At 44.9% G+C, this 21395-nt stretch overlaps 1 protein-coding gene across 8 annotated transcripts in view; it reads right to left on the bottom strand.

Annotated features, from left to right (window-relative positions):
* SETBP1 (SET binding protein 1) overlaps positions 1–21395 on the bottom strand; it is a 363049-nt gene that overhangs the window by 13650 nt on the left and 328004 nt on the right. For all 8 annotated transcript variants that reach the window (XM_032311272.1, XM_032311273.1, XM_032311278.1 and 5 more), the window contains one exon: positions 14855–15025. In XM_032311272.1, coding sequence (XP_032167163.1) covers positions 14855–15025 — 171 coding nt within the window. The remainder of the gene's footprint in view (positions 1–14854; positions 15026–21395) is intronic.

Here is a 21395-nt window from a genome sequence, read left to right on the forward strand (position 1 = left end):
CTTCGGTTAGGCAGTCCTGAGGTCCTGCCACCCAGGCTGACTTGTCTGACCCCAGGGGAATAATGCCAGTCATCTCAGGAGCTGAGTTTTGGGGGAACCACTTGTGGTTTTGGACAGATAAAGGTGGTGGTAACTTGTCTCCAGAGAGAACCAGCTGCTAGCCTTCCGGCTAGCAGAGAGCCTTCTGGGAGGTCACTGGGACTCGGGACTTGGGGGGCCTGAGAGGGTCGGGTGATGGGAGGGAGATCAGAGATCAGCAGAGGTGACTGTCCCTGTCTCTAAGGTGCACTGGGCATATTGACCCCAGAGGGGTCCACAGAGGAGTCCTCCAGAGCTGGGAGTCTTTCTGGGGGGTGATGCTTATTAGGACTACTGTGGCTTCCTGGGCTGTTGGCACAAAGAGAATTGAGAGTCAGAGCACTCGGAAACAGGCATATGAAGGCCACTGAGGCCTCCTCTGTTCCTTTCAATTAACTTTGGCTTTTGTCTGCTGCCTGTGGCTCAAGCCCCAGCAGACTGACTAGACAAGTTGAGAGGCTGGAGAGAAATGCAGCGAAAGCCAAAAAGTTTGACGCTGCATCTGCTGAGTCTCACAGCACGCCAGGTGGTCACACGGCGGGGGTGGTCGCACCCTCTCAAAGGGCTCTTTATATTTCTTTTTTTCTTTCCTCTCAAACGTGGCATAACTGTATCTTTAACCATAAATACCACCCCTTATATAATACACCAATTATTGTAGCTGTGTGTTCGTACTTGATTGCGAGAGATTTTCTCTTTTAAATTTTGAAAAAAAGAAAGAAAGAAAGAAAGGAAGGAAGAAAGGAAAAGAAAAACAGGAAAGAACAAAGAAGAATGCACTAAACATGATCTTAAGAAAATGTTCACATGTTTAATATTTAGGCTCAGCTAAAATAAATCCTGTTGACCATACTAGCGTTTGAAGAATTCCACCAAATTGTAGGTAACCCATGCCTTATTTTCTTCCTGGTTTTAATAACTGCATTTGTTTATTTAAATACTCAGGCTGGTTACTTATGACCTGATAGAAAACATATTGCCTGGGACATTATGAGAATAAGTTTCTAGTCTAGACTTTTCACCCCTCAGTTCTGTGCTTCTAGAACTTGACTTCAAGGCAGGACCCTTACTAAGTAAATACAATTCTGTTAAACATACAAACAAAAAAACCAAAGCAAACAAACAAAAAAGTCAAACACCTCTAAGTCTTCTCCGCTCCAGGTAAAACCTCTCACTTCCTTCATCTGTGTTTTCTATGTCATGAATTCTAGATTATATTCCATTTTGATCATGTTCCTCTGGAGATTTTAGCGTCTGCCAAATCTCGTCTTAAATTTTGGTGCCTGGAATTGAACTGATTTTCCAAGTATCAAATGATTATGCAAAAAGATCGAGTTGATTAATTTCTGTGATCAAGGCACTATGCTTTCGTTAATGAGTGCTATATAAAAAATAAATAAAACCTGCGAAGTCCTCCCCCTCTCCCCCGCCCCAGCAACATCACACTGTTGGCTCATATTAAATAGAAGCTCAATTAACTCCCTTAGATGCTTTCACATAAACTGCCACCAAACCTGGCCATTGCTATGTGGAATTGGTTTTTCAGCTGAAATACAAGCTTTCTATTTAAATCTGCAAAGTTTAATTTTATTGGTTTTAGTCCAGTGTTCTAGTCTGTTATGAAAGTTTTGAATCTTAATGTTGTTTTCTCAAAGACTGCCCAGATTTGTAGAATTTCCAGAGGGTTTGAGTACCCTCAGAGTTAATGACCGTCCTTTTAACTCCTTCTAGGCATGAGTCAAGTGACTCAAAATGCATGTTACCGTTTTTCTCTTTATTGAGGTTTTCCAAGAAAAAATGGCAACTTATACCACAAAATATCCCTGTATTCTTTGTAAAAAGAACAAGCAATGTCTACCCACTGCTTGAGACTTTCCCGTATTTTTGTGTCTGGCTGGTTAGCAGATGAGGGATGTGCCGCAGAAACAAGGACTTTGCATGGCCTACAGGTGTGTGCCCAACTCTATTACTTCTGGAAGAGACGCTATTGCATCTGATGTTGGATTGGGGGTGGGGGGAATCTTACATTTTTCTTTTATCCAGGGGGCAATTCTCCTGCCTTAGTGAGAAAAGAAAAGACAAGGAAAGGAAAAAAGAAAGAAAGGAAAGAAAGAAAGAAAGAGAGAGAGAGAGAAAGAAAGAAAGAAAGAGAGAAAGAAAGAAAAAAAGAAGAAAGGAAGGAAGGAGAAACCCAAACAATACTCGGTATGCGTCTAGTGCTTTTGAATTTCTGCTGGAATTCATTTTAATCACATACTCCACTAAAAGCCACCGAGGACTCCTATTTCAATATTAATCTTTTGCGTCCCCTCTATGTTTCTTATATCTCTCTGGCAGCATTTCATATAGTCTGCCCTGTGTTAAGATTATGGGATTAATCTGCATTTCTCTCTCCTTTTAAACTGTGTTTTTTTGAGAGCAAGAGCCATGCCTTATCCACTCTCATTCATTCTGGGAAGAAGCACTGACTGAGCCCACTCCGTGCCAGGCTCTGTGCTAGACACTCATTTCTGTGCCTCCCTCCCTCCCCCATGTGACCACAGAGCTCAGCTGACTTACTTGAATTGGAATCAATCTACATGACTTGACCTAAACCAACACTTACTGTCTATTTTGTAAAGGCTGTGTGTGAAATATGAAAGGATTTATTGAAGGGGATCCAAATCACTGTAAATTAAATTAGATCTTTACATATTTCAGCTGTTCCCTACTCTCCTCAGAGCACATTAACTATTTGGAGTATCTAAGCTATGACCAAAAACAGGAAAGTACTGAAAAATATAGATTGATACCCAAACCACTCCATAGGTGAAGTGGAGATTCAACGGCCAAAGTAAGTTTGCAGTTTACTGAGAGTCTTTAAGAAAAGCAGCTTGAACATTTAAGCCCACCGACTGATTAAATTTATGGGGCCTCTGAAAAAGGGAGAAACATACATATTACATATTACTTATATTAAAAAATGGGAGCGAGAGAGAGGGACAGAGAGATAGAGAGAACATGAATGGTCTTTTCATTGCTGAACATTTGGATCAGAATTACATGGTATATTGTGGGGGAGTGGTCATATGTTTTCTTGGCAAATATCTATACATTCAAGTTCCAAGCGCTATGCCAGTAGTTTTTTTTGTTTTGTTTTGTTTTGTTTTTGATAAGTTTTTGCATTACCTTTTTCCCCCCCCCAAATACAAGCTTGGACAGACGCAAGGCAGCAAATACTTCTTCCTCAGTTTAAGATTTGACAATTTAAGAGGAAAAAGCTCATTCATCATCTTTCCCTTTTAGAGACCATAAATTATTGGCTCATATACCATGTGGCTTGGATTCTAGGAAAAGTTAGTATAAACAAACCCGAGTTACAATGCGTGGAGTAAGAGAGTGAGTCATAAACAAAACATAGACATATGCTCTCATATAAATAAGGGCCTGGATCATCAGCTTCCCAAAGTCTGCTTCCCATTAATTACACAACAAAATGAACTTTCCATATGTAAAGCCCAAATCACTTAACTCTGGCAACACACATGAGACAAAGACCAGGACTGTGGCTATTTAGGCGCGAACAAACCTGGATTTCAAAATAAGGACAGTCATCTCAGAATACCGGCAGGTATTAGAGGGCAAGAAAACTCCCCGGAGGCGTGTTTTTGAGCACTGAAACTACACCTAGCCACCCAGGAACGCTGCGTGAGGCTGGCTGGCATCCCCCGCTGAATCGGAAGGTACTGTGAGGCTCACTCTCTTTTGTTCTGAGCTCCGTCATCTTTATGGGGCAAGCCCTGGGTCCAGGCCACACAGGGTGTTCAGGCATTGCTGGGATCAATGAACAGTTGAAATTCCCTCCATTAGTACCTCCTCTCTGCCTTTTGAAACTGCTCATTGGTAGCAGAAATGTGTGTTTCCTCGTTATTGCATGAAGGCTGTCTGGTCTCCCTTAGTTATCAAGGACACACGGAACAATTGTTGGGGAAGAGGACAGAACAGGTGGAAACCCCGAGACGGGGCAGGCGGCCGAGTTCCCTCCTTGTGCTCCTTTCAAAAGCAGACCTCGTAAAAACAAACTAACAGAATGAGTTACAAAGGACATTTAAGTAACAGATGTCACATTTTAGGAGTCCAGGATGGGGGTGGGGCGGGGAGAACAAGACTTTCATTCTCTGCTGGGTTTCATGCATTTACTCGACATTTACTTGGGTAACATCTACTTTGTATCACACCATAGACCGTACGGGTGAGACTATACCAGGTAGCATTTCTGCTGTCTCATGGGACTAAGGGAAAAGGGAAGAAACAGTCATTTTTGAAGCCCTCCCCCCAGCCCCCAAACCGTGGGCTGCAGTATTTCACATTTCCTCATTTAATTGTGATCACAACCGCATGAGGACATTACTACCTCTGTTGTACAGATATGAGAACGGGGACCTTGGAGGTTCAATGGTTTCCCCAAGGGCGCCCATCTTAGAAATGATGGACTCAGGATTCAAACAAGAGCTTCCCTATTTGAAAACCAGTTTCGTACCATATGTCCTCAAGGAAGCCAAGACAATGGGCAGCTAGAGCAGAGTAAGAAAGCCTGGGTTTCCTTCTTGCTTTTCTACTACTGACTGCATCAGAGTGCCATATTTCTCCCAATTTTACAATCTCAAAGGCCTCCACCAAACTCTGAGTTCCACAGTTAAATAACACAAGATGTCACTACAGGCTACTCGTGCTACTTCTGCTCCATGAGGCGTCCCTGGGCATTGTTGTGATCCTGCTACTCTGTCCAATCCAAATGCCTTTGATGGCTCCCTATAGGGGGCCAGGCTGACCAGGATAATGAGTGAAGTTGGTCAGGACCCTGAAGGAAGACGGGGGGCGGGGGGGGGAAGATGGGGAATGAGAAACAAAGGAGCAGATGGCCCATTTAATGGGGGTGGATGTTATTCTGTATCAGTCAATTGATGCCAGTTAGGAACGTGAGCCTAAAGTCACCAGGTAGTCTGAGTTTCAAAAAGCCAAAACTCTTGATGATTAGATAAGTCTTCTGATGTTGACAAATTAATTTTTTTTTTAAGAATGTATAACCCCCTGTAGGTCAATCAAAGCACAACTGCAGAGAGCTACTGCCTCATGGTGCCTGGATTGCCATCACTGCCTTTCACAAGGGTCACTGGGCCACATTTTCAAATTGTAGGTACTCCATATTCTGATGCCAAACCTCTCTTTCAGCCTCACTGGCCATCGTCTCCACATACACTCCCGTTTCAGAGATGCTGTCAGTCTGCCCCTTCTGTTTGTCTGATTATTGAATTCAATCCATCCCCAGAAAGCTCTCAGCTCTTCTCTTCTTGGGTCATTTTACCGTGTCCCCCATGCTCCCTAGTACCATTTGGTTGGAAATTCATAACTTATCAGTTGCTCAATGATATCTCTGTTAGCATCTGAGATTGTTTTTCAACTTATTCACTTGTTAATATTATTCGGTCATCTCATGTTTTGGACTCAAGCCTTTCCAAATAGCATGAAAGTTCCCCAGGGCAGGGGCTGATCTTATCATTGAAGGTATCAGCGTGGCAGGTACTTAAAAATTATTTGACAATTTGTAACAAAGCCTTATAGAAGTTCCAGGAAGATGAACTGGATACCCTCATGGGTAGTGGGGAGCTTTGACTGTGCTCCAAGATAGGAGCGTTTGGAGCAGGGAGTGAGTATAAAACTTCCAAAGATTGTTAATGGATGTTCTGATCTGAGTCATAACATGACTAAATTATGATTTAACATGATTAAATCATGACATGGCATGACTTCATTCTTGACACGAGAGGGGCCACGACACAATGATATATTGTTTTGAACATGTGATTGGTGTTTTCATCTGCTGTTTCTTTCTCACCACTGCCTGACAGGCAGAAATGGCTTCTCCCATTTCAGTGATGGGGAAACTGAGACTCAGGAGTGTCAAGAAGACGCAGTGATTTACCTAAGGGGATGATTAAGTCCTGCAGGGCTGTCCAGTAACCCTGGCCCATGAATTCCAAATCCACTTTCCACTATATATCCGTGTGGCGGCCAGAAAGAGTCCTGATTTCCCAATTCCCCCACAGGTAAGATGTACCTTGGTTCATCTCTCTGGGCTCAATTTCCTCATCTCTGTCCCCCATGAAGGGGCTGGCAGAGGGCGCTTCGAGGCTGGTCTAACCTGGTCTTATCTTTTGGACTCCAGTTTGAGCAACAAGACAAGGAGATGCCCCGGGGCAGATGCAGTGGGATTATTCCAGTGGCTTCCAGAGGGCCAGTGCTGTCTGTCTGTCTGTCTGTCATGTCTGTCTCATAATCCTTACTCTGCTTTCCCTCACTGCCTCCTTTCTCCTCCCCACCCCCTCTCTGTCCCCACCCTGCTGTAGACTGACTATAGCCTGCCTGGACCACTAAAGATCATTCTTCATGACAGTCATTACACAGTTCTTCCATGTTGCCCGAGGCCATTTCCACAGCAACGAGCGGGACAGACCTCGCCTCCTTCCTCAACAGCTGAGCACAGTACGCCAACTTCACTGGAACCAAGAAGTTTTTCAAAAACTCTCCATTAATTACAGGAAACCCAAAGCACGGTCCCCCCCCCCCCACCCCTTCTCATGAACACAGTCGCTTTCAGTGGCCACTAAATTATCTCGCCACCATTAAACCAACAATCTAATTAGACCCGCGGACACGGAAAGAGCCAGTGAATGAGGCAGGCGCACTGCTTTCATCTCAAAACTGATCATAAAATATTTGTGCCCTTTCGTTCCTGGCCACATAAAATCTCCCCCTCGAAGAGTTTCTTTTCATTCTCTCCGATTTATAAAGAGGAGCTTGAATATTTGATATAAAATGAGTATCTTAATAGAAATCGCTTCACGTATGGGAGGTTTTCTTGCCCGCATTTCGCCGAGCGTGGAGCCCTCATTACAATGATCGCACCTGACTCCCCCTGCGATCGGCGTCTCACAGCCAAACCTCCCACTGGGCTTCAGTGGAGGTGGGAATGATACCATCACCGGGAAGAAGATAAAATGTATCATTATCATTACTCTATTTTTAAGAGGGTCTGACTGTGGCAAGAGGTGGCTGGGAGCATAATCTGTACGAAGCATTCGGAGAAGATAAATTGAGTTAAATTCCTCACAGACACAGCACTTTCAAACCGGTTATTACACCTTCTGTCTTTCCTAAAATCTCAACTCCGGAGGAAAAAAAAAAAAAGTTAAATCAAGTCCAGACATGTTTATTGAGTATTTACTAGGCACCCAGCACCGTGCAAGGTTCCTGACACCCAAATATGATTACAGGTTGCTTCACAGCCTGGCTTAGTTTCATCCCATATAACACAAGGTTCTGGGAATTTATGAGAGACTCGATACTCATCAAAGGGGACAAAACCGAAATAGGAAATATGATTGCTGCTCTTGGGAAACCAATGCTCTGGTTACAATGCGAGGCTCTTATATATAAGATAATTAAATTACAGCCTAGCTTCCCATGAGCGGCTCATCCCCCAAATACCATAGATGAGCTGAGTGAGGGGAGACGCAGGCACAGACTCCCCCTTCTCTTCTCTGAAGAAACACAGACTCTTCTATGGCACAGACTGTGCCTTATAGGCTGACTCTTTAACTTGAATATAATCTTCCCCTGAGAATATCCTGTTGGACTAGCCAATGGCTGGTCTCTCATTACTGCACGCAAGATCCAAGCGGTCCCAGAGGTCCCTTTCAGGTAGTTGTTTCTGCTGAGCATTCTTTGGATGGTTTGCTGTTTCTGGTACTGATATGGAAAATAAAGGCAAATCATTGCCTCTCAACTCTAATGACCTTAAGGCTGAAGTGTGTGTTTTCATGAACCAGATGCTTTTACGCAGCAAACAGCTGTCCCGTTCATTTTGTCTAATATTCATCGATTATCTATTGTCTGCCCACCTCAGTGCCAGGTACTGGGCTTTTAAAGTTGAATAAGATCTGACAACAGGGGAGGGGACAGTCCCGTGTGGGACAGAGGCATGAGCACGGATACCATATTCAGTGTAGAGATCAGTCATCAAAGGGCTTAATAGAGGGAGCCCTGGAGGATAGAGAATGTGGCACCCAACCTGGCCACAGGGCGGTTCTCCCAGTGGCTAGGAGGGAAGGCTTCTTAGATTGAAGGCACCCTGCCGAGTCTTGAAGGATGACCATGAATTAGCCCTCTACGTGGCTTGAAGGGTGGGTGAGGGAGAGAGGAACGTTCCGGCGCGGAATGCAGATGATGGCAATAGTGAGGGCAAACACAGCAGCGGCTTCAACAGCATTCATTTGCTAACCTCTTGCGATGCGCCAGGCACTCTGCTAAGATATTCACAAGGACTATCTCATTTATTCCTCACCATGATGCTCTACCTGAGGTAGTATGCTTCCCCCCATTTTACAGATGTGAGCCCCGAGGACCGAGATCTGCCAGCTGCTAAGTGCAGCACGGAGATCTCAGTGTAGACGATCTGAGGCAAGAACACGTGCATTCGAGTAGAGCAGGGGAGCGGGTGTGTGGGGTGAAGGAACATGGGATGAACCTTAGAAATGAGGCCAATGCAAGGATGCATGTCCTTTCAGATTCCTAGAGTCATCGTTTTACAGGGCTGCCCCATGATTAATTAGCTAGGGAAATGCAACTTTGTTGGATTTGTCACCCAGTACTGATTACGGGCCCAGACTGCCACATAATACGTTAACTTTAAGATTTTTGCTCCCAAAATATGCAAATGATTTCTGACTGGTAGAAGAGATAAGCCTGGAGCTTATGGTTTTATTGCCCATTAGGACATTAACTGAGAAATCTCATTTGATGTTCTTTCCCCATTGTTTACATTCCTATAATGTCCTGTCCCTCTAATTCTTCTTTGGATCGGTTTTCTCACCAAGTTGGTTTCCTTGTTCAAGAGGTGAATGAATACTTGGCAAGAGCTTTTAGGTGTTTTTGTTTTTTGTGGTGTTTTTTTTTTTTTTTTGGGCGATGGTTAGCATTTCTAGGGAGATGTGGCTGGAGCAGAAGGCAGGGCTACATTCTGGAGTGTTTGGTGCTTCTCTGGGATGTTTATAGCTGTGGCCATGGGGACAGCTCAGCTGCTCTAGGATGTCCATATGAAATCAGAAAGGAGCTTATTTCCTCCTTTGGGGCAAAAATAAAAGAATTTTCAGAGGCTTTTCAGAAGACCTTTGCTGTGATGGGATCTTCAGGGAAACACAGAAGCTTCTAACCCTGCTGGGTCTTTTCAGGGCCCAAAGCCAAGGGTGGGGGGCTTTTCTATAAGTCCCACATTTGGGAGAGCTCTCTAGGCAAAAGTCATTCTGTGCTGCTTCCAGATGGGTTTATATGCAGCACTTTTCAGGCAACTTGAATAACTCGTTTTTAAAATAAAGCTTTAGGGGCACCTGGGTGGTTCAGTTGGTTAGGCGTCTGCCTTCAGCTCAGGTCATGACCCAGAGTCCTAGGATCAAGCCCTGCATCAGGCTTCCTGCTCAGCAGACAGTCTGCCTCTCCCCCTGGCCCTCACCCTGCTTGTGCTCTCTCTCCCTCCCCCCCTCTCTCAAATAAATAAAATCATTAAAAATAAAATAAAGTAAAGCTTTATTTTCCCTAGGTATTTTCTGAAAGTTTTCTACTGTATATTTTAAGTGATTAATCTGGCCTTGCAGGAATTTATTTTATAATCTTCAATTTGTATACTCATAGCCCTTGGATGTTCCAAATCCCAATAACCTGTGCATTTATTTGCCCTATTTCGGACTTTTGGCTGAAGTGATAACACTGTTTTGGTTGGGAGTGTCAACGATGATCCCACACAGGCACAAAGCAAATATAATTTTACAATTCTTATTGCAAAAGAATTCATTGCTTTTTGCACCTGAATATAATTTCATTATTCTGGGCCCCTTTCCATGGATGGCAGTTGGTTAATCGAAAAATCAGGCATTCTAGAATTTGGGGGCCAGAAGACATTTTCATGATTATTTTACTCCAACTACTAGAGTACTGGATTTCCTTCTAATTCCATTAGAATTAAGAATGTATTCTTTTACTTGTGAAGGTAATTTTTCAAGCTTAAAGTTTTGCATCTTGATTACACGTATATGTCAGTTTCCATGGCGCGGACAGTTTGGTTAATTATTAAATGATTTGCCAGACCAGTTTCTGCCTTTAGAAGCAACATGTCTAAGTCTTTAATACACTTGTGAAATACATTTATTTTTTTGTCTTTTATTTTGTCCTTTGCTATCTTAATTATTATCATTTTTTAAAGTTCTTATTTACATCCCAGTCAGTTAACATACAGTGTAATAGGAGTTTCGGGTGTACAGTTGAACGATTGAACACCTCCTGCAACACCCAGGGCTCATCACGGCAGGTGCTCTCCTTCCTTCCCCTCCCCTACTTGACCCACCCTTCCAGCCAATATTTCCACTTACTCATAGGCTCTGGTAGTTTGAAACAAGGTCGATCATACAGTTTCAGAGAATAAAACACCTGTACGAAACAGACAGAAACCACGAACGGTGTCCACCTGCCTCCCGCCGGTCTCTCCCCCGGGCCACACCTTGAGCTGCTGAGATCGGAACAGTGACAGCAACCCTGACACAGGTCTTTTTTTCCGCTCGGAGATTTAAGAAGAAAGGATAGTGGGGGTGGGGGTGTGTGTCTGTGTGTTCCAACTAGACTTTCAGGCGCAGGACCGTGGAGATTTTGTTTTCTTGGCGTTTTACTGAGTTCCTACAGTATTTTTCATCTATTTACTAATGTAGTCTCAGCAGAAACACAAAGGTGGGGCGACGTTTCAGTGGTGAAATCACCAACTCTCTCCATGCGGCATGACCTCCAAGTCATACGTAGTTCAGTATGCAGGAGCGCAGAAAAACTAGGCGGACTTATTTGGGTATGGATTATCTGATATGGTTATTAAATCACGAGAGAAGTTACTTCAAATTATGCATCACTTTGAACAAACTGTATTGAAGCCTTTACTGCATTAACCCTAATTACTCACAGGGATGATGCACTGCTCCCTCGAATCCGACCCTGCACGGGGCCCGGGGACCGTGGCTGATCAATAGCTATTGAGCAGTTTGATCACGAAGGCTGACCTGCTTGAGCTCCGGTGGCAGCCACGGCCATCTCTCCCTCCCAGCTGCTCATAAACTGACATGTTCTCCGTCTGACCTCCCTTTCCTGCCCCTCGTCTTCTGCCTCTTCCTCCAAATCAATAACCTTATAATCAGCATGCTTCCCAGACTCTGAGCAGCTAAAAAATTGCCTAAAACAACACACACACACACACACACACACACACCGTCCACCCCCCCAAAACACACTTGAGCTAGAAAAGACATGTTTTTAAACCTCTGACCTACATCCATTTCTCCCATGTTCTGTTTATAAAATGAAGTGGGAATTTTTTTTTAAACATATTTCACCTATTCGAAAACATACTGTTTAAAAACAGAAATAATAAAGTATTTTTTAAAAGATTTTTAAAAAAATTTAAAAGTAAATAATATTAAAAAATACTAAAAAACATACTGTTTAAAAAATACTGTTTAATTATTTGGCAAGTATTTACCAACAGCCTACCACTTGTCTGTCAAATGTTTTCCATTTGATTGTTAACTTCCAAGATGGAGTGTGTTTTTCTCTGACGTCTGTCTCCATGTCTAAGGCTCTGTCTACAAGCGCACAGCTGCTGTGCTGTCTCACCATGATTCATTTCTCTCAGTGATTACTTACTGAGCATCTACTACGTGTCAGGGGCCCTACTAGATACGTAAGTATTCATTACTTTAAAAAAGAAAAGAATTTCTAATTAATTGAATTCCTTTAGTATATATTTTATATCTCAAGACATGATTTCTTAAATTAATTTTGCTGTAGAAGACACTAAGTTTTCCTCTCTTTTCCTTTCTTTGCCCTTGTCTGGGTCTTCAAAACCACTCTGCAAAATTGATGACCTACTGGAAACAGGCCAGAAAGACTTCTAAATTACCTTGCTTATAGTGGAAGAGTAAAAAGGGACCCTAAAGAAAACAAAAATGAAGTGAATTGTCTCAACAGAAATATACAGGACTAATGCACAAGCAAACAACTGAATGAAATCAGACCAAGATACCATTTATTAACTTTCTAATGTGTGCTTGCCTGTGGTTAATGTGGCAAATGATGAGTTTCACTCACTATTCCCTAAAAGAAGTAGGAGTCCATAATTAGGGAGAAAGAAATCTGCCTTTGCTCATGTTGGGCCTAAGACAGAAGGGAGAATCCACTGGAAATCAGGCAGTAAATCAAGAAGTTTGGGTTCCAATCCAATTGCGTGACCTTGGGCAGCTCTCCGAACCCTGGGAGCAATCATGTGTGCATGGTGTGTGAAACGGGGTGTTGGACACGAGCCCAGGCTGTGTGACCCTAACTCTCTCAGGTCTGTGGGAAGCCATTTATCTGTGGGGAGCAGAATCTCGGGAAGGTCTGGCCTCTAGCACCTGGGGAGTTCTCTGGCTTGCTTTCTCCCCAAAGTTCTGCTTAGCAGCCTGAGACCCGGAAACAGACTAAATCTGTGAAATTCTCCTGAGGGTCTCATTTTTAGCACAGTCAAAAATCAACAGCCCATTCCTAAATCCTGAAACAGGAGAGCTTTGGCTCAGCTCTGATGACCAGAGAGGCAGGTTTAAAAGTTTAATACCCACCTGTTTCTATGCCTGTTTGGCGTATTTGTAAACGACTGAACGCAGAGAGAGGAGGTAAGCCCGTGGACACATGGGGTCCCAAAAACCCATTCTCTTACTCTGAATGGAAAGAGCTGAGTTTGAGGGGAGGGAAATGGGGGACCCCCTGTCTTTTGCCCCTGGGAGATATCTGGGCTTGGCAAGTGAAGGCAGAAATATACAGGCTAATTTCCAAATCCATAAAGGGAGGTCTCCAGAGCGTAACCAACAAGGTTGCATAAGGAATTATCAGGTGGATAGTGCCGACTGCAAACCCGATCCTTCCCTCCAGACAAGTGATCGCTTCGCACAGTTCCAGGCTTGGCCCCAGCTCCCACATCCAGGACTATGTCCACATCGCTCCCTCTGCCTGCACGCTCTCCGCCAAAGATGTTCCCATTCGTCAAGTCTCAGGACAGCTTCTTCCCCATGCACCTATGACCTTGCCGCCGACCTCTTCCCATTCTCACTGCAGGCATCATTTACCTGGCATTTCCACCAAGAACCTTCACTTCCCACCTAGCATGAGAATGATGGGGAGACTCACGATCCCATCTGAGAGACCATCCCATTCCTCCTGGGCAAGAGTTTCCAAATGGCTGAGGAGAATGGCATTTCCAAGAGATGTTAAGAGCTACTGCTAGAAAAATGGGTTCTGTGGTCAGCTAAGATTGTAAAATTCGGTGTCTGTCCTTCCTGGAGCACCAAGTGCACCACACTGTCCTTGAAAGGCTCTGGAAAGCCCTATGGAAAGGAAGCTACATAAAGCAGCATTCCCTACACACACTTCACTATGAAAGTATCTTTTATCACCAGACACCTACTAATATTTTGCAGAACTCAATTTGGGAAATGTCACCCTGAATATTTCGTTCTGTTATTTCAATAGGGCACATTCTCTGATTACGGGCAATTTCCATGAAGGAAGTAGGGATGAAGATAAGTTAAGTTCTTCGCTCAAAGCAACCTGCTCACTGAAAAGATGAGTTTAGAGAGAGCATCAATGAGTCTCTTCCTCGGCTTCTAATCATAAGAGGCATTTCTAAATACTACAATATTTATGCTGAACATTGTAATGCTGAAGAGTTAGCAGTGCATTAATTCCACAGTATGCTCTCATTCTGTATGCCATGAAGATGTCAAGAACCTAACTCATGGATTCCACCTCTGAGGGATGTACCATTTCACCGTGAGGGGGGCAGAAGTGAAGAGAACACAGCTCTGTAGTCTCTGAGGAGGTAGCAAACACATGGTAGAGACACCGGGTGCTGTGTGCTTTCGGGGGAGGCTGCGCTTTCAAGGTCTGTGGGATGTAGATGGCACTTGAGGAAGGCTGTCCTCAAAGAATGGTGTTAAGCCAAATTGAAGGCTGCCTTCTTGGCAAGAGGGACAAACGTGGCAAAGTGGGGGTTGGTGCAGGCACTGGTGGGAGATTACGTGGGGAGCAGAGGAAGGATGTCTGAATAAGGAGTTTCTATTTTATCAGCTGCCAGTGAGGCGTCTGGTGGGTATTAAGGAGCTCATGACATTGTGGGGTAGAATGAGCCAAGGCCTCTGAGAAACTCTGATGACTGTCTCCCACCCCCGGGGAGCAAGAGAACTCATCAAACGCCATGGCCAAGAGCATGGATACTGGACCTATGCTGGCATCCTGACCATCCACAGGTTCCTGGGGCCAGTTTCTTGACTCCTGGCTTCCTCTTCTGAACTCAGGGCATAGGTATTTACCTCACAGGCTTCTTTTATGAGTCCTGTGAACTAACACAGATAAGGTCCTGGATGCAGAGATTAATAATTACTAAGGCTTGCTAAAAAGCCATTAATACTGTTATTCAGTTGCTACTCACGGGCCTTTGCCCCCAGGTCCTGAGCAGATCTCGTCCTTTCCTCCCTCTTGAAAACCCAGTGCGGAACCATGCTCGGCGTCTGTGGGAGGCGGGCTAAGCAGAGAACCTATATTCCACAGCACGTTCCCCGTGGGCCTTCTCGCGCCCACCTTCTTGGGGCTGAACCCAAAGCCTCGGGGCAGTATTCACCTGCATCAGACGTGGCCGCAGAGGCAGCAAGGAGTGATAACACTGGGCTCGGGGGGATTGCCACACTGTCAACCGCCGCTGGCTTCTTCCTGGTCATCATGGTGGACGCGGAGCCCTCGCTCTTACTGTGCGGTGCCGTCTGGTCCACTTTTAGGTGGGGACTTGGCATCCCTACAAAAGAAGAATCCCGAAGCCTGCAGTTACTTGAAAGGAACAGGAAAACAGACAACAGAAAACCTGAAAGTGAGCTGAGAACATCGTTATTTCACCTTCTGGTCACAACAAGAATGAAATGGTGGAATATTTAAAGAAAAAAAAAATCAGCAGCATGACGGGTTTTGGTTTTGCGGCTGAGATCCATGGAGACAACATTCCGGTTTAGCTGTGTGGAAGCAGGGGCATGGCCCAGGGAGGCAGGAGAGACCAGCAGCTACCCTTTGTCTTCTACGGAGCAAGAAGCCCATCGTCACAGAGGCTGTGCTGTGCGCAGCATGAAGGGGAGAAGGGAACCCCACCCCAGCTTCTTATCTCACCTGGCTGGGGACACAAGACTAAAGGAGAAGGAAACATCGGGTGACACTAAGGGCGGGCTTGGGTGTTCTTCATCCATTCACATGCTAGGTGCCTGGAGAGGGCTAAGGATTTGGGGATTAGTGTGGGAACGGAGGGAAGGCTTCCCAGAGCTTATGCTGAAGCAGCAAGGAAGAGGGAAATGCCTTCTCAGTGCCGTGAAAAGCACACACTAAGTTCTGGGTGGAGGATGAAGATGATCCAGTCTGCTGGGGCAGAAGACGCATCGTGGGGGCTGGTGTATCCCTGTGGCCATGGCCGTGGCCGAGTGAAAGTAGACTTGGGGGCTTTTCAGCCTCTGGTCCTAATAAGCATCAAAGGTCTTATCTTTGTGATGCTGAAAAGCGCCTCTTGCAAAGTGCCTCTGGAAGGAAGGGCCTGGGAATTTACTATGTAACAAAGTACAGAGCTATTTTGGAAACTGGCTTCCTCCTTTCAAATCCAGACTCTCTTTATTTTTTAGCTGCGAGATCATAAGGAAGTTACCCTCCCCAAGCTTTGAGATTCCTTAGCTGTACACATGGGGTGGAACAGTATAAGCTCACAGGGGTGGTTGGAAGGACTCCGGAGGTAATTAACGTAAAGTGCTTAGAGCAGTGCCTAGCACACAGTCCACGACAAGCGTTTCCTGCTACTATTACTCTTACTAGCTTATTATTCCTGCAGCCTGCTACTTCCTCAGGGCAACAGAAAGCAGCTGGCAAAGGCTCTGTTCTCTTTCCTGACCTGAGCAAGGATTTCTGGGCCCCATCTGCATCCCCAGCTGCAGGAATGTGGCTCTCCAACTCGTCCAAGCCTAAGTCCAGAGGCTGGGGGTGTCCGAATCGATGTTAGATGGCCATCCATGCAGAATTTCTTCATTTCTAGGCTACCCGCCACTGACTGCAACAACAAATGGGGCTTTATCCCAATCGCTCTCGACCCTTGTTTTTCCAGCCCGACCACCGTGGGTGATTCACCGAGTAACGTTATGTTGTCACCACGGTGAAAGCAGCTCAGGGAAGCCAGTGACAGCCCCGTGAAGTGTGTAGCGAAGATACCAGTTTCTTAATTTTACCAATGAGGAAACCACAGTTCTGAGAGGTTCAGAGATAACTAACTAAACTCACACAGCCCTAAAGTCAGGGCTAGGAGTCTGCAAGTAGCCAGAGGCTACATCCAGGACCCAGGGGTCAGGCTGGCCCAGCTGGTTGTCCTCTAACACCTGTCCACTGCCCTGGTCTGCCCACAGCATCATTTATATCGAGGGCGCACAGGCCCTAGCCCCACACCTGGACAAAGCCCCTGTAAGCATCTAAGGAAGGAAGTCATGTTGACGATTTCATTGACTTACTACTACCTTCCTACGCTCCATTCCACCCTCTGAAACTCCCCCTCTCGTTCTGTGAATAACAATGTAAATGCCCTTCTTTAGGTTTTATGTTTCAAAGCATTTTGACAGTAGAGGTAGACAGACATCAAATTCCGTGACAGAAAGATTGCAAGGCATGACCGTCAGGATGCCAGGAAGGGCAGCAAACGTGGACAGGATGCCCATTTGTGAAATACGCAGGGGTGTCAGGGACGGGCTGGGCACACGCATAATACATGTAACACACATACAGAGCCACCCGCGAGGAGATCTATCCCAACAGTTAACGGTGGTTATTCTCAGGAAGGAGAGCATGCAGGAAAGTTTGTAAGAAAGAGCGAGTTTTTACCTTTATTCCCTAGCCTTCTTTAGATAATAGTTTTAAAGCCACAAATATATTAAACTTTGTTTCCTTTGAGAAAATAAATTGGACTTTGGGGGGAAAAAAATCTACAAGTCTACCAGAGGACAGGCTTTGGAGAGGAGTGCTTTGCTTAAACAACCGACTGCTAAGACTCCAAACTGGGCACAGCAGCCCCGGGTCTGAGGGACGTCCCCCAGCTCAGTCCTCGCTGCCACCACGGTCACACTCCCATTAGACGGAGGCTGCTGTGCCTTCCACAGCACACCTCTGGAAGTACAAGCCGTCCCAGAGTTCTGCTGGATAATGGCTCCTCTGGAAAAAACCCCTGCTATGTCATCTTTGTACCCGCGGACACAGGTTGGGTAGGTCATTCTTTGTGTAAATGAAGGCAGGCTCAGGGAACAGGCCGCAAACAGGATTAGCAGGAGGATATTTAACTCTCACTTGGGAACAAACTGATTTCAAGTCATTTTCGTTGTACCCATTTTCATGCAAATGTTCACGATCCAAATTAGTCTCAGTCCACATCATTTCATTAAAGTTCATTCGATCATACCTCTATTGGGCATACTTTGCTACTCAAGTGTTTATGTTAAAAGTAATAAAATGACACTTAAAAACTCTATAATTCAAATCGTCACTATTTAAGCTGTCTTGAAAACCCTCGATAATTTAGGATTTTCTAGATTATGGTACTGTTTGTTCGTTGCCATCCAATGAATTTGAAAAGCAATTAGGAAAAAAGAAAAAAAAAAGGAGCCCTGACGTTTTCTCAGACATTTTTGGGTTTTGAAAGGATTATGGAAACAATCCCAGAAATAGCATACATGAGCAAGTATATTAGATAAGCTTTCAACAAAGACTAATCTAACAGCATTTGGAATCCCCAAAGTCTGCCTGAGGGGCGAGGGCTCAGGCTGCTGGGATGGGTGACCCCCCCAAGGAGCGAGCACTGGGCAGGCTGGCCACTGGGAGTCTTGTCTCTGTTCCTTCCAGGAGGCAGCTGATGTTCCCCGAAGAGGGGCCCAAATGACTGGGCAGGCATGAAACAGCTCAGAACCAAGTTCTCGGGGATGTGGGATGACGGCAGAGGGCTGGGACATTTGGCACCTTTCTTCTCAGCACGGGCCCAGCTTCCCTCTCCCCGCGGGACGGAGATGCGTGAAGCTGGACGTCCACCAGCAAGAACCCCGGATATCGCGTTGTGCTGACTTGGACCATTGAGATGTGTTACCTCAACTAACGCAGGGACCTGAATAAAGGTGAGCACAGCTTTGATGCGGGAAGGGGTCACTTCTCAACCTCTGACAGCAGACTGTGTGGAGAACACACGTGGTGCCTGCGTTCGGAATGTCCGTGAACCCCAGCTCAGGGTAGACTGTACTGAGGCTGGCGTATGTGGAGGCCAGGACGTTTTTAAAGGAGGAAATAACAATGCTAATAACTACGTGGATCCAACATCTGTTCATGATTAAAAGACAGAGCCAAGAGGAAATATTGTTCAAAAGTTAAACCTATAGGAAAACATTCTGCTAATAACCTGTTGACCTCTATTGATAGATTTTTTAAAAAGTCTTTGAGACTGTGCTGTAGTGTATCGAGGGACAGTCACTCATTTTCAAAGGTAATTTCTCATAGACCACTTATCCCCTCAAACCTCTACCTGCACACCGTGTTTGCATTAGGGACTTGATTTATGGATTCCCACTCCTCCGATGCAGAAGCTGACTTCCTGTTGCCTTGGTTACTTGGAGCTTAGTTCAAGGTTAAAGTACTCCGAAGTCAGAATCGGTGGCGGGCGCGGCATCCAGCGGCCGCGTTATTGACTGCCCCAGGATGCGAAAAGGTCAGAGACCAAAGCACTGTTTACTGCCTTAAGGGTGAGTCAATAGCTTCAATATTTTGATTCTGTTTCTTCCAAAGTAGTAGTTGCTGTTCAATTACCTCTTCCCCGGGTTGTTCAAGGTCACAGGGGTCATGGAGGAAAAGCAGGGTCTGTGGCGGCTGACTTTCCCAGGATCCCTTTAATGAGCTCTGTGACCTTGGATAATAAAAACCAGCCTCACCTTAGAGTAATTTGTATGTTGCTCTAGGTTTACAAAGCTACTTTATCTCATTTTCTTTATGGGGAAAACAAACAAATATCTTTGTAGGATGAGTACTGCATATTCACTCCCCTTTTCTAGACCAGAAAAAAAGGAGGTTTAGAGAGGTCCTGTAACTTATGTAAAATCACACAGCTGGTAAGAAGTGGTAAGAACTAGATCCTGACTCCTTGGTGGGTCCTCACATCCCAATTTCTTTAAAATAGAGGGGCAAATGGAATCATCACCTAGAGATCATATGTAATTCATTCTGGAACATCCATTGCAGAGAGCAGTGGATCTAGAAAATGCTATGTGATTAATATAGGCTTGTGGAACACCTTAATTAATTTTTTAATTATACGATTTGCAAATGCAATTGTTTCCTGGTGACAAAGCTTAGATTGGAATAGTGAGAGAGCCCGACACCACCAGAATGGTGGTTGGGTTTCTCAGTCACCTCCTGGCCCCCTTCATGCTGCAGAAAGCAGGGCTTGGCATGCGCTGGGAGGTATATTATATTGAACAGTCAGTGGCTTTTCATCTTGCAAAGAACTTTGGCATGCATTATGCTATTTGCTCCTGCAGCATCTCTGTGGATGACAAAAGGCAGATGGTGAAATTCCAAGTACACAGATAAGTAAACTGAGCCACAGAGGACCAAATGATTTGCCCAAACTCACACATCACGTGTGCAGAAGAAGTAGTGTGGAAATCCATGCCTCTTGACTCAATTTGATGTTCTTTTCTTTCCCTTTTGGGTAAGCCAGTAAATGACGTATTTTGCACGAGGCAAAACTCTTGAAAACTTGAAAATAATTCCCATTCTCATAACTGCTTGTTGGATTGATCCACTGCTCTTTTTCCTTGTTTGCAAATGAACTTCACTCATGGCACACAGGGCGATATATGTTATGAAAGACAGCGAATCAAGCACTAGATAATACCTTTAGAATTTGGGAAAAAATATCTTTCTGTGCCGAAGTCAATAAAAACGTTATTTTTGTTGCATCACCATCTTCATTAATTCAACAAGTATTTATTGAATGTTTACTGGTATTGGGGACACAGCACTGGTCAAAACCACTGAAGTCCCTGTTTTCTAAGAATTGCATTCTAAAAACCTTGGCATAGCACAAAGGCAGCTGTTACTTTTTATAAGGAAACAGAAAGATCTTAAGGTGTTTTTTAACCATCAAAAGGCAGCGCCTCTGCTACTCACTCATAGAGTATCTGAGGGATAGAGCTCCAAGGACCCAGATCACAGCAAAGGGAGGGCACCACGGTGAACATGAGAAAAAGACATGGTTTCCTGTGTGCACCTGCATCTCCATCACTCGGGTTCTGGAAGGAGGAGCCCAGGCTGGATATCCGCCTCATCCTCCCAACTCCCCCGAGCCCACTGCCATGGACCGTAAACAGCCTGTTCAATCTTAGTGACTAGCTCTCAACATGTGTTTTGTGTCAGATGAGTTTTACTTCATCCTAGGACCTTGTGAGGTGAAATTCTGGCAAGGTTACTCTTGAACAGAACACTGTTCAGTGAGCCTAGAGTTAATCATTTTAAAAATCACAATTATTTAAGTGCCTACTAGCACTACTCGGAAGTTGTGAGCCCTGTATTTGCACAGAAAGTTTAGAAGCGGAGAGTACATAGGACAGAAAGACTAAGGAAATGGAAAACCAAACAGGAAGCCAAATGAGTCCCTCAGGAATTAGGAGGAAAATGAGACCTCCGTGGGATCCGAGGTGGTGGTCTGCACTCATCCATTTATTCATTCAACATTCATTAAGGACCTGTGCGTGCCAGGCACCAGTAAGCACAGGGACCATGAATAGTCACCTACTCAGGAAGACAGACACAAGTATAGAAACCGCAGTCTTGACGGGCAGAATTCAGTCACTGGAAGTGGAGGGAGGCTCTCTCTACAAGGACTGGGAAACAACAAGAGTAGAAGCAGGAATAACAAGCCTTCTTTGTGCAACTGAGACAAGAGTGGCTGGGGTGAGTAATAAAAACCACATACTGGGAGATAGGGTTGGAAAGGCAGTTGGGAAACATGAAACCCACTGCTCAATGGTGGGTAGAGTTCGAACCTCTCTCCTATATGTCGTACCGTCTGGGCCAGACTTCTGGCTTCTTGTGTCATTATTGGTTGATTTCTCTGACAT

Source organism: Mustela erminea, chromosome 13, assembly GCF_009829155.1.
Source record: "Mustela erminea isolate mMusErm1 chromosome 13, mMusErm1.Pri, whole genome shotgun sequence".
In the NCBI taxonomy this organism is placed as follows: domain Eukaryota; kingdom Metazoa; phylum Chordata; class Mammalia; order Carnivora; family Mustelidae; genus Mustela; species Mustela erminea.